We start from the raw sequence: 16,262 nt of genomic DNA, 5'->3' as shown, positions 1-16,262 counted from the left end.
CGCCGAAACAAAATGATTTGATATAAAACATCCAGTCGCTTTGGTTGTTAAATCATTTTCTTCTTGCTGTTATTCCCACTTCTTTCCACCTCCACTCACCGTCGCCCGTCTCCATCAGCTCGGCGTTGCCGTACTTGGGCGCCTGCCTCTGGACCGGGGGGCCGCCGCCCGGGGCTCGCTCCACCTGGATCCCATCGCCGGCGGGGGGGTTGGCCGAGTTGTTGGTGTAGCCGGTGACGTCTGGAGGAGCAGAGTGGTTCTCTGGGATGAGAGATAAGGGAGGGAAGGTTAGTCATCCACAATGGAACAGGAAAATGACAGGTGTGTGGTTGTTCGTCTGATTTCAGTTCTTCCAGACTCTTCAGGTCACTCTGACCTTTGACCTTTGACCACTGAAACTTTGGGGTCTAAATGTGTGGTCAGGTTGAGAGGACTCGCTCGAAAGTAACTTCTTCACAGGACGAAAGACGAGTTCTGTGAGGTCACAGTGACCTTGACCCTCCAATCTGAATCACTTCATCTTTGAGTCGCAAAATTTGAAATGATTCCCTGAAGGTATTTATTTCGTTGACCTCTGACCTTTGATCACAAACTTCATCCATGACTCCAACTGAAGGTTTGTACCAAATTTAAAGAAACAATATTGAGTTCACAAGAATGAGACGGACCGAACAGAAACATGATGCCTCCGGGCCCCTCGGTGTCGCCTGCTTCTCTGTGAGAAAACAACAACCATCAACACCTTCACACTGGTTTTCAGGTGGTTTCACTTCCTGTTGTGTTTCAGCCTCTCTGCTGCGGCTGAGTTTTCAAACGCTTCTCATTTACCTCCTTCACGAGTCTCGGCTGCAGTTCAGCATCAGACGGTGTTTACCGTTCTGCCCGAGGGATTCTTTACTCTGATTGGAGGAAGCATGAAATGATGCAATGAGGAGGTGTGGTGAATCCAAACAGACGCCTGGTGTCGTTTACTGTCGTCTTCAAAAACAAAACGATCTCATCTTGTTCAGCTTTAGAAAATGTTGTAACGCAAAGTTCTGCTCGACAAGTCGTGAAGAGTAGACGACACAAAAGAGAAATGACTAAAGTTCTAACAACACAAACATGATCCAACAACAATGATCAAAGACAAGATGAAGAAAAGCTGGAAGAACGTTAATATCTCAGGATGAAGAAGAGGAGCCGTGCACGTAGAAAGACGAAGAGATTCCAGAGCTTTTGAACACAAAGAGAAAAAAGAAAGCTTGATAATTGTGTATTCAAAACACAAAGACTCACGCGTTAACTTCTGGTGATGGAACCAGAACAAAGATGCATTTCACTCTGATCTCTTCCTCTTACTGAATATTTCATCATCGCCTTTTCTCTCTGAATGATTAACAGCTCGATTTCTTTATAATATAAACAGACACATATGCACCACACGTGCTCTACACTGAACGTTGGGTGATTCATTTAACCTTCATAAAAAAGCAAGACTTATGGGCACAAACGACAATGAAAACTGGATTTGATCTAGTTTCATGTTGTCACTGGAAAAGCTCCTGTACCCTTAACGTCTAAATTCTGTTTCTTCACCTCTTCTGTTTCCTGTCACCTGTTTATTCCACTCGTCTCACTCGTTGTTGATGATAACAGTCACACACAAGTTGCTTCTCTGCCGATAAACACGACAGAAATCATCAGATTTCATCGCCTGACAAACACGACAGGAGAGATTTGCAGCATCAGGGAGAGTAACACATAAAAAAAAAGAGAGAAACAAGTGGAGTGAGAGAGAGTCGAGCACCGAGCCGGCGAGACCAAACAGAATTCTTTATCAGACACGGACTGAATATCAATCCAGCAGCGCACAGAGCAGGCAGCATGCTAATCACTGTAGCACGCCGTGCGTCTGTCTCTGCAACATCTGCACGTCGGTCTGAGTCTGGAGTCCTGTGCTGCTCATCACTGTGTGTGTCTGTCTGTGTGTGTGTGTGTGTGTGTGTGTGTGTGTGTGTGTGTGTGTGTGTGTGTGTGTGTGTGTGTGTGTGTGTGTGTGTGAGTACGTGCACACGTCTGTGGTGACCTCATCAACATGTATTTATGAGGATGTGTGACAGGGAGGAAGAGCGACCCTGGCTGAGGAGGAGGAGGAGGAGCAGGAGGAGGAGGAGGAGGAGGAGGAGGAGGAGGAGGAGGAGGAGGAGGAGGAGGAGGAGGAGGAGGAGGAGGAGGAGGAGGAGGAGGAGGAGGAAGGCCACCTCACTGATGGAATACAGATCAGGCTGAGGGGGTTCACTCGGGGACAGGACGTCTCTCATCGGTTTAAAAACACACTGAGCCCTTCAGTCACTGTGACTTTCTACTGTTTGGAAACTCATAGAAACATTTATGATGAAAGTCCACAAGTCAAATAAGTTTTAGTGTATATAACATCTATCATTATGTTTTTCTTAATGGATTTTTTTCTTAATGTATATATTGTCTTATTGTTTATATTGTTGTTTTGTTTTTATGTACAGTGCACCAACCACACCATGGCAATTTTCAATATATGCAAATATACGTGGCAATAAAAATAATTCTGATTCTGATATATAAATATCAATGAGACTTTAACTACAAACATTAGAAACTCTGCGTCCAGGAGCCTTTAGTCTCTCCTGTGATGGCAGCTTTAAGTACATTTAATACAGGAACGCTTCCAGATCTTTTCTTTAGGTGAATTGTCTTTGCTCTGAGCAGCCGGAGTCACTGTGTTCTCACAGAAATCTCATTGATCCAGAGGAACAGCTTCAATAAATCAGGCCGGACATGGATTTGATCCGAGCTCCGAGCCGGTGGAGTCCGGAGGTCGAGCACCGAACAGAAGTGACCGGATGGGTTCATGTTATTCACACAACATCCAGACGTCTGGACGATGATAAGAACTTTTCCTAACCAGACAAAAGTGCCGGTAAAATTCTGCGATCTGTGATTCCCGGCGTCAGATGTTGGCTTACAGCCGTCGCCTAGCAACAGAGCTGCGGTTCATACAAACGTTGAAAAGATGTTTCTTCAAACTCAAGCATCGTTAGCTGTTCGCTCGAGTGCTAACACTTTAAAATACATTCTTCTGCCATTGCCTCTTTGAAAAACAGGTCATCACAGAAGCGCAATGAATTATGGGATATGTTGGGCCGGGAAGGATCCACCTGCCGATGTGACGCACATGTTTTTTAAATGCAAAATCCGACTCGAGACACAGCTTTTAAGAACGCTGCATAAAACAAGAGACTGACAGGGAAATTAAAAAAGGAGGAAGAAGGCAGACGGAAGCTTTCTGACTCGGATTAAAAACCATTTTGAAAGCAGATCGACTCTGACCGAGCAAACAAGTGAAAGCATTCTGCATAATTAGACAAATCAATAAACGACACCAGCGGAGTGACCTTGAGCGTCAGAGAGTCGACCGGACAAGCTGCTCTCCAGACTCTGTGAAGCATCGTTGATTTCCCTCATCAACAATTCACAGCTTATTTTTCCTTTTCCTCTCACAGACACGGTTTCCATGCATCTGCCACAAAACTCAAGGCTGCAGCGATCATAGTAATAATACTGGACGATAACCACGGACCATCCATCTGTTTTCATGAGCTTTCATAACCCGCTCGTAAAAACAAGAAATAAAAAAAGTCGAACTCAAATATCAGTTTTTTTTGCTCGACTAAGGTTGAAAAGTTTGATTTAAAGAGAAATTGTAACAGAATCGATTCCGACATATAAATGACACATTTGACTTTACACATCAGGCAAGCTTTCTATCCACTACTCTATATGTTATTTATATTTATTTAATTATTTAATTCAACCAGGAAAGTCCCATTAAGATTAACAATCTCTTTTTCAAGGGATATGTGGCCAAGATACAATACAATAATAATCTAAATCCCTTTAAATCTATTATTATTAACTATTATAATAGTTCATGTGTTTCCTTTGCTTGTTTAAGTCATTTCAGAATAAGTGAATTTCAAGTAATGGCAAAACCCAAAAATGGAGAAAGTGATGTTTAAAAAAGGAATTTAAAAAATGAACAGCAACAGCCGGACAGATAAACAGACTGAAGTTAAAAGAGGAAACAGAAGCAGTTTTAAACTCTACACACCGTGCACTAGGACCACTCCTCCACCTAAACACGCTCGACGCTCAACATCCATCCACCGAACACTCCCAGTTCACACTCGCCTGAAACTTCACAAGACTCTGGTTCTCTCCAGCAAACAAACGTTTTTTATTGCAAACATCTCAACAACCGACTAACTTCACCTGCAGCTGAAAGTCAACTCGCAGACAGTTGCTTTGTTTAAAGACCAAATCAGACGAGCGACCAGGAAACAGCTGCTGTAATATGAGGATATCTGAACTAGACAAGGAGGTGATGAGTCAAAACATCATGTTATCAATGCACTCATGATTATCATTTACATATTTATCACATAATTATTCATTATTTTAATCCCTCATTACGTTAAATAACGATGGACGACACATTTCCACTTCATAGAGAGCTCCCTTCACCATTTGACAGCACGATGGTCAACTCTGTTTTCCAATCTGCTTTATTAGTAAATTTGATTTGACAAAACACGTCTTTACTTCTTGTAAAATGTTATTTTTCCCACTTAGTGTTAGGAAGCCTCTACACACCAGTACTGTCATCGTGCTTCACCGCTCGTTTGGATTTCATTTCCCCAGAGACAGAACCAACGCGACAGAAAACAGAACCTTAAAAACCTCTAACAATACACCAACCAATCAGCAGCCAGCATCCATCACCTCGAACACACTGAGTGTAAGAGAGCAGCAGAATCCAGACACGTTAAACCTCCTTTTTAACAGGAAAATGAAAATAAAACCAAATTGTAAGAAACAAGGATCGTCCAGCTTCGGCTCAGGAGGACTCGGCCTGTGCTCAGTGGAGTTGCTCTAGATCCAGATTTGTCTTGTGCTCTCAACAGTGACTCTGTAATTTGCTCTGTGGTTTTTCTAGACTTTGCAATAAGCAGAAATAAATCGTCACTGGATTTCTCTAAAAGTCTCAGGTCTCAGAAGTTGACTCCTGGTTGTTAAAGATGCAGCCTCACACCAGCTGGATTTTCTTGAGGTGTTCTGGATTCTGTCTCTAGATCTGTTACAACATGCCCCTGGACTGGATTCGTGCATCGGAGTTTCCTGAGTGTTTCTATGGAATCAGCAAATTCATGCATTTTATTTTTCTACTTGTTCTGAAAAGTCCCAGAAGGAAATAAAATGGAATCGAATTGTAAGAAACAAGAATCATCTAGCTTCGGCTCAGGATGACTCGGCCTGTGCTCAACCAGGAGTTGCTCTAGATCCAGATTTGTTTTGTGGTCTCAACAGTGAGTCTGTAATTTGCTCTGTGGTTTTTCTAGACTTTGCAATAAGCAGAAATAAATCGTCAGTGGGTTTCTCTAAAAGTCTCAGGTCTCAGAAGTTGACTCCTGGTTGTTAAAGATGCAGCCTCACATCAGCTGGATTTTCTTGAGGTGTTCTGGATTCTGTCTCTAGATCTGCGCCGGGCAGGATGACAACATGTCCCTGGACTTGGATAAGTGCATCGGAGTTTCCTGAGTGTTTCTATGGAATCAGCAAATTTATGCATTTTATTTTTCTACTTGTTCTGAATAGTCCCAGAAGGAAATAAAATGGAATCGAATTGTAAGAAACAAGGATCATCCAGCTTCGGCTCAGGATGACACAGCCTGTGCTCAGTGGAGTTGCTCTAGATCCAGATTTGTTTTGTGGTCTCAACGGAGAGTCTGTAATTTGCTCTGTGGTTTTTCTAGACTTTGCAATAAGCAGAAATAAATCGTCAGTGGGTTTCTCTAAAAGTCTCAGGTCTCAGAAGTTGACTCCTGGTTGTTAAAGATGCAGCCTCACATCAGCTGTATTTTCTTGAGGTGTTCTGGATTCTGTCTCTAGATCTGTGCCGGGCAGGATGACAACATGTCCCTGGACTTGGATAAGTGCATCGGAGTTTCCTGAGTGTTTCTATGGAATCAGCAAATTTATGCATTTTATTTTTCTACATGTTCTGAATAGTCCCAGAAGGAGATGAAATGGAATCGAATTGTAAGAAACAAGAATCATCTAGCTTCGGCTCAGGATGACTCGGCCTGTGCTCAGTGGAGTTGCTCTAGATCCAGATTTGTTTTGTGGTCTCAACAGTGAGTCTGTAATTTGCTCTGTGGTTTTTCTAGACTTTGCAATAAGCAGAAATGGGTTTCTCTAAAAGTCTCAGGTTTTAGAAGTTGACTCCTGGTTGTTAAAGATGCAGCCTCACATCAGCTGGATTTTCTTGAGGTGTTCTGGATTCTGTCTCTAGATCTGCGCCGGGCCGGATGACAACATGTCCCTGGACTTGGATAAGTGCATCGGAGTTTCCTAAGTGTTTCTATGGAATCAGCAAATTTATGCATTTTATTTTTCTACTTGTTCTGAATAGTCCCAGAAGGAAATAAAATGGAATCGAATTGTAAGAAACAAGAATCATCTAGCTTCGGCTCAGGAGGACAAGGCCTGTGCTCAGTGGAGTTGCTCTAGATCCAGATTTGTTTTGTGGTCTCAACGGAGAGTCTGTAATTTGCTCTGTGGTTTTTCTAGACTTTGCAATAAGCAGAAATAAATCGTCACTGGGTTTCTCTAAAAGTCTCAGGATTCAGAAGTTGACTCCTGGTTGTTAAGTCTCACACCAGCTGGATTTTCTTGAGGTGTTGTGGATTCTGTCTCTAGATCTGTGACAACATGTCCATGGACTGGATTAGTGCATTGGAGTTTCCTGAGTGGTTCTATGGAATCTTGGAATTTTATTTTTCTACTTGTTCTGAAAAGTCCCAGAAGGAAATAGAATGGAATCGAGCAGTGAAGATAATCGTTGTGGTTCTTGACACTTGATACAAACAATACAGAATCGTGTCCATCCACATCTTCTCTTACCCGACTTGTGGTGGTGGCGGTGGTGATGGTGGCGGTGGTGGTGGTGGTGGTGGGCGGACATGTGGACATGCTGTGCCAGGACGTCCGCCAGCCTCCCGCCGGCCGCTCCGCTCCCCCCGCTGCGTGTGGAGGAGGAGGAGGAGGCCGTGGAGGAGGTGGTGGTGGTGGTGGAGGAGGTGCCGTGCATGGCCCGGCTGATCCAGTGCTCCATGCTGATGCTCCCCTCCCGGCTGGAGGACGTCCCTCCCCCCCCTCCTCCGTCCTCTTCCTCGCCGTCTCCTCCTTCTCCGTCCTCGCCGTCGCCCTGACCTTCGCCCTCCGAGCCCGAGGACGTGTCTGAGCAGGAGAGGAATGAAGAGGAAAATAGATTTATAACACTTCTGGCAAAGGTCATCATAGCAAAATGGGAATTGAAAGACTGAATCAAACCATTGGACGATAATTGATCCTTGATTGATTCTATCCTGATTAGGGTTACAAAGGGGCGGAAAGTTTCCGGTAAATTTCCGGAAACTTTCCGGAAACTTTCCACGGGAATATTAAGCTTGGGAATTTGGGGAATTTTGAAAAAAACAAAACTATGCAAATTAAAGGCTGAGCAATAAAAACATCATTCAAAACTCTATTTTAAAGATGTATGGAACGTTGAGTTTCAACCCTCCACTGGTCATTCTTCCATCACATGCACAGATAACTCCCAGCATCCTTCACTCTACAGCAGGGCTATTGAGGCCTGCTGTAGAGTGAAGGACTAGTCAGGTAAGTTTCCATGATATTACTGGGAAAATATATGATCATGCTGATTGAGGATTGTTCATCTGTTCATCTAGACTATTTCCATTCATTTATCCATCAATTGTAAAATATATTTACAGACGATTCCAATTGTTTGGCTAACTATTTATATCTCTGGCATTGCATTAGTGTTTTTTTACAAACTTTTTTCTCATCTTATTCTACAGAACAATGCCACGTGCACTCTCTCATGTGTGGAGACATTTCACCTCATCCAATGTAGAAGGAAAGGCTGTGTACATTTGCAAATACTGTGCAAAGACCAATGTTAAGAATGACACAACGATGCAGAAGCGTATAGTCAAGTGCCCAAAGTTTCCTCAGGGCTCAAATCAGCCTATGACACAACAAAATGTTTATATTTATGTCTGTATATGACCAGGTAAATACAGTTCGTATAAATTACCCACAACATTTCCAGTTTATTCCCGTTAATTCCCGTTTATTCCCGTTAATTCCCGTTAATTCCCATGGAAAGTTTCCAACTTTGAAAATTCCCGGAATTTTGCAACCCTAATCCTGATACTAATGCTATTATAATATAATCATAATTACAGTATAATAGACAAACATAGAGACAGTCTCTATGCCACAGTCTATTTCCTGAAGCCTGGAAATATTTCAGCTCCCATCTGTCGCCACAGGGGAGGGATGGAGGAAAGTTTGTTCATGAAAGTGTGTGTGTGTGTGTGTGTGTGTGAATTTGTGTGCACATATTTTTCCCATGGTTTCCATAATGCCCATGGCAACATGAGACTGACGGTGTGGAACTGAGCGACGGCAGAAGAGGTAAACCAGCAGCTGAAGAGGAAACACCTCCAGCAAACACACACAAGTCACATGTCCTCTGGTTCAGGTTCAAGAGAAGATCGATTGTTGGAGGACTTCCATCGTCATGGTTACAACAACACCCATTGACATAAGGTTGTGTAAACAGCAGTAATATATATGACTCTCTCCTTCTCCTCGATTTCCCTCGGGATCAACGTACAAGTCATTTCAGAGCTCGCACACTGAGATACAGAGGAAAAAACTCACATCCATGTTTAGATCAAATATTGTTCTCTGGTTTGATCACTGTTACATTGTGTTCATTCTTCGACCCCCCCCCCCCCCCCAGTGCATTGCTGACATGCTGGTTTGGCAAATCTGTGTCTCGTTCCCAGCAGGACCCACCGAGGTTTCCACTGACGACACCAACAACATGTTGAGAACAATAGAGAAGAAGCTGCCGGGCAACGTGGGACTCTCACAGAAGGAAAACACACACAGAGCATTCAAAGGGGGGGGGGGGGGGGCGACGCAGAGCAGCTCGTACTGAAGCTGAAATATGATTATTGATGTGTCGAGATATCGAGAAACTGCAGCTGTGAAACTCAGTCGAAGGCCGATCGGAGACTCTGCTGTCCTCAAGTGAACCTCGCCACCGGAGAGACAGCCCTGTGTGTGTCTGTGTGTGTGTGTCTGTGTGTGTGTGTGTGTCTGTGTTAGTGTGTGTGTGTGTGTGTGTGTGAGTGAGACTGTTTTTACCTCTCCCTCGGGACGTGTGCTTTCTAAATCTGCATGAGGGACTGTGTGTGCGTTTGTGTGACTCATCATCGCTGCTTGTTTACCTTGTCTTGTGTGAAGTGGAGGGAAAAGACAAACTTAGAAGTCATGTGAATTTTCTGTGTGTGTGTGTGTGTGTGTGTGTGTGTGTGTGTGTGTGTGTGTGTGTGTGTGTGTGTGTGTGTGTGTGTGTGTGTTGTCAAGGTATTACATAACAATTATCTTCGATTTGGCGACAAAAACGTAAATCATTAAATTTGAAGGTTAAGAAAAATTGTTTTAATTAAGGTTAAGGTGTGTGTGTGTATTTGGCAACTTTATCTCTCAGTTAGAAAAATACATATTTAAAAATGCCAAGATTTGTATGAAGGGCATTTGAGTGTAAAATCTATATTTTTCTGATTGTGAATAAATCCGACGAAAACCAACCAAAACCGACTGTGTGCATCCAAACCCTGGATCAGATGAGCTCCTGTATCACCCAAAAACCTATTAAAGACATATCTGTGGGCCACACTGTTGTTCTTTTATCATCATAAACACACACACACACAAACACACAGACAGACACACACACGTGAACAGTCCCGTTGCCCCAAATACTCACCAGAGCACCAAATGTGGATTAATCCTGCAGAAAATTGTCCCAGACAAATGCTCTATTTCCTCCTGATGGACTGAGCGTGTGCAGGTGCTGTTGTTTCAGATGTGAGCCGGTTTTAAAGATTTATTTCATATCTGTGGGTCTGATACGTTTTAAAATGCATCAGCTTTGCCGCGTTTACACCTGGTAACAATAAAATGCTTCTGACATTTACAGTCTGGTCGTTGGTCGGCTCCTCTCTGAGCCGTGAGTCTGAATCTCCTCTCGTTCAGAGACGCTGAGGAGCTCGACCCGGCAGCCGCAGAGATAACAGCCTCATTAACACCTCCCATTAAAACCAACACCAGTTCCATAAACACATGGACGCCTGCCACCGCCACCGGCCCCCGGACAGATCCCGCCTCGCACGCCACCGGGAGGAACTCAGCCGTGACGTGTCCAGAGAAGTGAGGGTCGGCCAAATGTTCACCAGCGTGGTCGAGAGGCCGGGAAGCAGCTCAGGCTCAATCACATCTGACTCGAACTTCAAAAGTGCGATGACATGCGTGTGGAGGGAGGAGTCGAGCGCTCGGCACACGCACACACGCTAACTGACAGCACAGGAAATAGAAACTTAAAGGTCGAGGCCAGACGGGGTCAAATATATGAAAAGACATTGAAATTGGTTTATGTTGATTCCTGGTCCCGGTTTCTCTGCAGAGTTTCTGTCCCAGGCTCTTTTACAGGACCAATAAATGTTATATCCCATAATAACTCCTCTCACAATACAAGATTATTACATCACACTAATTGCAAAGTGCAGTTATTCATTTACTGCAGACAGTTAAACTCTGGAGTTACTTTACGAGTGACTCCACAGCTTTACACTGCAGCACGGCCTCTATCGGGATTTCCTTTGTTTTTATTTAAGGTGGATTTTTTATTTCAAATCATTATAAAGAAAGAATCTAAAGGTGTAACTTTGTGCTGTCGTTCTCTCTGCTGCCACCAACAGGTCAAACTTTCAGTGTGTTCTTTCAGCATCGAATTGATCACATGACCTGTTGTTCTTTGATGAAACACATTAATGCTGGTTTTAAAATCACATTAATTGTCATATTAATAAAAAACATCTTCATTTATTGGTTGAACACGTCTCATAACGACAACCTTGTGTTTCAAACCGTCTACACACCAATCTCATCAAAGGTGACGCTGAAGCTGGGCTCACTTTCAAATCTATGATGAAACTAAACCTCTAAATCAGCACAACATCTACCACACACACACACAAACACACACACACACACACACACACACACACACACACACACACACACACACACACACACTAAACTTAACTAAACTCCGATGGCCGCAGAAGTGTGTGTGCTACTGGAATCATCGCTCATAGCAAAACAACGTAGATAACTTGGGTTGAGCAAGTTGTCGTATGTATGTGTGTGTGTGTGTGTGTGTGTGTGTGTGTCCTGGTCTTCACCTGGTGGTGTGTAGGCGTCCATGGAGGTCTGCACCACCAGCGACCGGCGCTTGGACGGCATGGGCACGGCGATCTTCCTCTCTTTGTGTTTGGCCAACGCCGCCTGCACCGCCTCCGTGTGAACATCTGGAGACAAACACACAGATGTGTTCAGTTCACAAGCATCTCCCAGGGGAACTCATGACCTCAGGACCTTTCAGTAGTCGTGGAGTACTTCACGTTTTGATCGTGCAGTTTTAAGAAAAGTTTGTGTTATGATATCTAATGTAGCCATTCCACCGTGTTATATATTTTTGAATGTGTTTCTTCACGACAGTAAGAAAATCCTCAAGCGTATACACGTCTGTGAATGACCTCATCAGCTGTGTGATGCCGTGTGAGGCGAACTGTACCGGACTCTCTCCATCACGATTACAAGTTGTTACGACTCAGAAACATAACAATATAAATTAGATTAGATTTCTTTATTTATCCACACAACGGGGAAATTCACTTGTTACAGCAAAAAAGAGAAAAACAGAATTTAAATAACAGTGCCGAAGCAACAATAAAAAAGAAAGATCAAAATATATACACTACTAAACTACACATAATGAGAGTAAAAATATACAGAAAACAAAAACAAAAAACAACCTGCAAAACAGACACTGTGCAAAATCAGGTACTGGGGAGAAAGTGGAGTGATGTAAGTGTTATTGTAATGAAAACAAAAGTATTATAAGTAATATTGCAACAGTAGTGACCATGATACAGAAAAAATAATTAAAAGTAAGTGACCATAATATAAATAATACTACAAGATAGTATAAAGGAAAATATAAAAAAAAAAAATACTGTATCTGTTGACTATTCTATAGAGTTTCATCTGGATAATTTCATTCGTCAACACTGCTCCTGCTGCTTCACTCAACTGTGTAAATCAGGAACCAGTGAAGAGTCTGTATCTAAAGACCATTTTACTTTAAAGATAATACTTGTGTACATCTAGTTCTGATCGCAGGATTTTGACATTAAGGTTCTTTTACTCATAAAGTATCTGAGTATTTCTTCTTCTTTTCAGCTGAACACACGACTTATGGTCAAAGAGAGAAGTTGACCTCTCAGGCGGCCATGATGAGTTCAGTGCAAACACACAGAGAACCATCAGCTGGCTTCTGACTTCCTGCTGCATCGAGCACCATGTTCACATTTCCTCTTCACTTTACGCACACAAACCCCCCCCGGCTCCAACCAGGACCGACCAGGTTCAGTTCAGGGAGTGCCGGTGAAGACCTTGTGTAAATTAGCGTTTCTAAGAGTGAGATAAAGAGCTGCAGTATAACCCCAGCGTGGTTTGTTTGAAGAGCAGACGGCTGGCGACCCGATAACGACACAGTGAGCTCACAGGTGCACGTTTGTTTGGCTTCTGCAGGGAAACGGAGGTCATTTAAATCTCAAGTGCACGTTTATTGTCTGACGGTCGACCGAGTGTGACTGCAATGTGTGCGAGAGAGAGAGAGAGAGAGTGTGAGTCGTTTAAAGGAGCCTGCAAAACTTTTCTTTTTCAACTTAGTGGTTTAAAAGGTTTTTTTACAGGATTTCTTTCTGGGTTGGATCAAACTCTTCAGCAGCCTGCAGGTCTGTGGTCATAAAGCGAAGCAGGTTTCTCCAGCTGATGCAATGGTTCAAACATTCAAACACCAGCTTGTTTCTTTCTCTTATCGGATCTTCACTTCTAACCCCGAATGTCACCGGAACAAATTCCCCCAGATTACATTTTGAATGAGACGCCACTGAAGAGAATCCACGCCGGCTGAAATCCTCAGTTAATCCGATATTAATCTTGAGTCCACGACGCATGGAACCAGGCCAGACAATGAAGGACAGATTTCACTAAAGCTGGTTTTCAACAGTCCTTTAACAAACACTCAGAAGGACCGAGAATATCAACCAGGGCCCCAATGTGGTCGTATGTACAAGATGTAGGTGAGGTCACCTCCGGCCTGTGTAAGACACGCAATGGCGGGACACGCCCCTCTCACCTGATCTGTAGCGTTCGTCCCTGGAGCCAGAGGACCGCCGGCGGTGGTAGCGTGAGGACGAGGACGGCGTGACGGGCGCTCTTCTCTCCGGGCCTATGGACGCATCCATCCCTGGAACAAAGGAGGTTCAGATAACAGTCTTCATCGAAAACCTAATCTAAAACTACTTTTATCTATAGATTAAACTAAGCAAATTAAATCCTAGATAAGTCAAGTTAAAGTGTTCGAGCAGCAGATGATCACGACTCAGATCAGCAGCTTTTCACAAAGTAGATCGGGAAAAGTAGATTGTGGACTAAAGTGGCCTCTGATCGGGATGCTGGATCATGATCCTGCTGCTGACCAGAGACTATGATGCAGCAGGACTGCTTGATATATAATATTGAAGTTATCCTTCAACATGTTTACCCTCATCGATGCTGCTAAAAAACTTTAATCCTGATGATGTTCTCCTCTACACATCTGTGTCACTTGTGTCCGTCCTGGGAGACGGATCCTCACATGTGTCTCTCTGAGGTTTCTACGTGTCTTCACCTGTTAAAAGGGTTTTTAGTAGTTTGTCCTGACTCTTGCTGAGGGTGAAGGACAGAGGATGTCTCACCATGTTAAAGCCCTATGAGACAAACTGTGGTTTCTGAATATGGGCTATACAAATAAAATGTGATTGATTGATTGATTGATTGAAAAACAGGAAATAAACTTCATCACCAAACTAAAAACAATACGACGGTTAGATTTGAGTGTTTTCCCTTGAATCAAATCCAGATTCTCACACAGAAACCCCAGCTCCCTTCACACCGATCAATAGTTCTGATGAGAGTAACCAGCCGGTTCCTGACAGCCGCTGATCTACGAGCGTCCAGCTCAGCCTCGTCCGTCTTGATTAGAGCTCTCACAGCGGCTCAGGGAATCGCTGCAGCTGCTCAGGAGAAGAGCTCAAAGTTGATTAGCCGACCAACGACTACCAGGGAGAGCAGGACTAGATGAGAGAGGTCTGTGAAACCCCCCCGCTCTCCTCTGGGGAGTCTGGATGGATGGACACGCTGGAAACATGACACAGGGATTTTTATTTCCACTGGACAGACGCTCGGCTGGTGCGGGTGAATAATCCACGGTTTGCAGAGAGACTCCAGATCAGAGGCAGTGAAGAAAAGCTCATAAAGGCCTGAATTGATCTGATGATATTTCCTGTAGGTGATGCGTTTCCATTTCTCTGAAAGCTGTAGTTTTTATTTATCAGGGAAAACTTGTTCTTTAAATATTTAAAGTTGATGATAACACGTAGTTTTACCTGGTGCTTGAGGGAAATAGGCTCCAATCAGCTTGGACCGCTTCTTCTCATAGCCCTTCTGTGTGATGTCACCTGAAACACAGAGAGAGGAGGGTTTACTTTCCTTAGTCCTCATAGTGAGCGATGGTAAAACTGAAATAAAGCACGTACATCTATAGAAATATTTTTGAATCAAGGTAGTTTTACAGACTGTTCTGCCAAAGTGTATTTACAGATAGAAAAAGTCCAACAGGGAATAAAAACAAGCTTAAGACACCTGGTGTTTCCATTATCTCCCAGTTAAACTCAAACAATTACCATCTGAATTAATGGAAACACACAGAAACAACAAGGTTGTATTGAAATGAACACAACGTGCCACAACATCTTCTCGTTGATGTTAAACAAACTTTCCTGGTCCATCTCCAAGACAACGTTAACATCTGAGTCCTTTAAGAAATGCTTATGACCCCATTTTTCGGAGACGCACAACATATTTCACAGTTGGACCGAGGTTCATGTTTATTTTCTAATACTCTAAATATGTGTTCTTCCACCTCCTGAAACCTTTGTGACATCTGTAACTGCCGGCAGGCGGCTGAGCTGCTGATCGCTCTGAGGACGACTCAGTGAAGAAATGAAAACTCAGAGGAAAGATAAATCAGAGTGAAGGGCAGCGCTTCTCCTCCAGCAGCAGGAGGCGAAGGAAACAGACCGAGTGAGAGAAGCTAAGGAAAGCTGGACCTGACAAATCCTCCTTAAACACACGGACACGTGACTCACTGGCTCGGATCAAGAAACCAACTGTGGGCACGGACGTCACCGGTGATGTCAGCAGAGTGTGTGTGTGTTAGTGTGTGTGTGTGTGTGTGTGTGTGTGTGTGTGTGTGTGTGTTTCTGGTAGCGTGAAGGGAAAGGCACATGGCAATAATTAGCATCTCTAGCAGGGGATCTAAGTTCCCTGCAGAGAGAAATGTTTCAGTTGGAAAAGACAATAAAAGAGACTTTGAGGGAGGTTGAGACACATGGGGGGGGGGGGGACAGAGGGAGGTCCGACCTTGTCCCCCACATAGCGACCAGTTGCACAAAGACACACACACACGACACACGCTAACAACCATCTTGACTTAATTGGGATCCAGAGTCAAAGTGAAATGAACGTGTCAGTCACAGCTGATTCAGTCGGATCCTGTAACAGCTCCGTGTTGGAAACCTCCGTCCAATCTCCTCCAGTGATTCAGTCTGTCTGTCTGTCTGTCTATCTATCTATCTATCTATCTATCTATCTATCTATCTATCTATCTATCTATCTATCTATCTATCTATCTATCTATCTATCTATCTATCTATCTATCTATCTATCTATCTATCTATCTATCTATCTATCTATCTATCTATCTATCTATCTATCTGTCTGTCTGTCTGTCTGTCTGTCTGTCAGTGAGACAAGCAGCCAATCAGCCGCTCAGGAGCTACGGTGTGGAAGATGAAAGCTGTCCCATATCATAACTCAGATCCTTTATATTCACAGTAATTTCTCTTAGGATTCATTACAATCAACTC

General features: G+C 43.5%; 1 protein-coding gene across 1 annotated transcript in view; it reads right to left on the bottom strand.

The window, feature by feature from the left end:
• The window catches only part of LOC133017917 (disco-interacting protein 2 homolog C-like), a 103,252-nt gene that overhangs the window by 28,117 nt on the left and 58,873 nt on the right, over positions 1-16,262 (bottom strand). The window contains exons 2-6 of the mRNA XM_061084170.1: positions 14,721-14,792; positions 13,430-13,540; positions 11,409-11,534; positions 6,982-7,317; positions 100-261 (exon numbers count right to left, since the gene is read on the bottom strand). Of these exons, the coding sequence (XP_060940153.1) occupies positions 100-261; positions 6,982-7,317; positions 11,409-11,534; positions 13,430-13,540; positions 14,721-14,792 (807 nt within the window). The remainder of the gene's footprint in view (positions 1-99; positions 262-6,981; positions 7,318-11,408; positions 11,535-13,429; positions 13,541-14,720; positions 14,793-16,262) is intronic.

The sequence above is a fragment of the Limanda limanda genome, chromosome 13 (assembly GCF_963576545.1).
Source record: "Limanda limanda chromosome 13, fLimLim1.1, whole genome shotgun sequence".
In the NCBI taxonomy this organism is placed as follows: domain Eukaryota; kingdom Metazoa; phylum Chordata; class Actinopteri; order Pleuronectiformes; family Pleuronectidae; genus Limanda; species Limanda limanda.
This window is presented reverse-complemented; position numbering and strand designations above follow the sequence as displayed.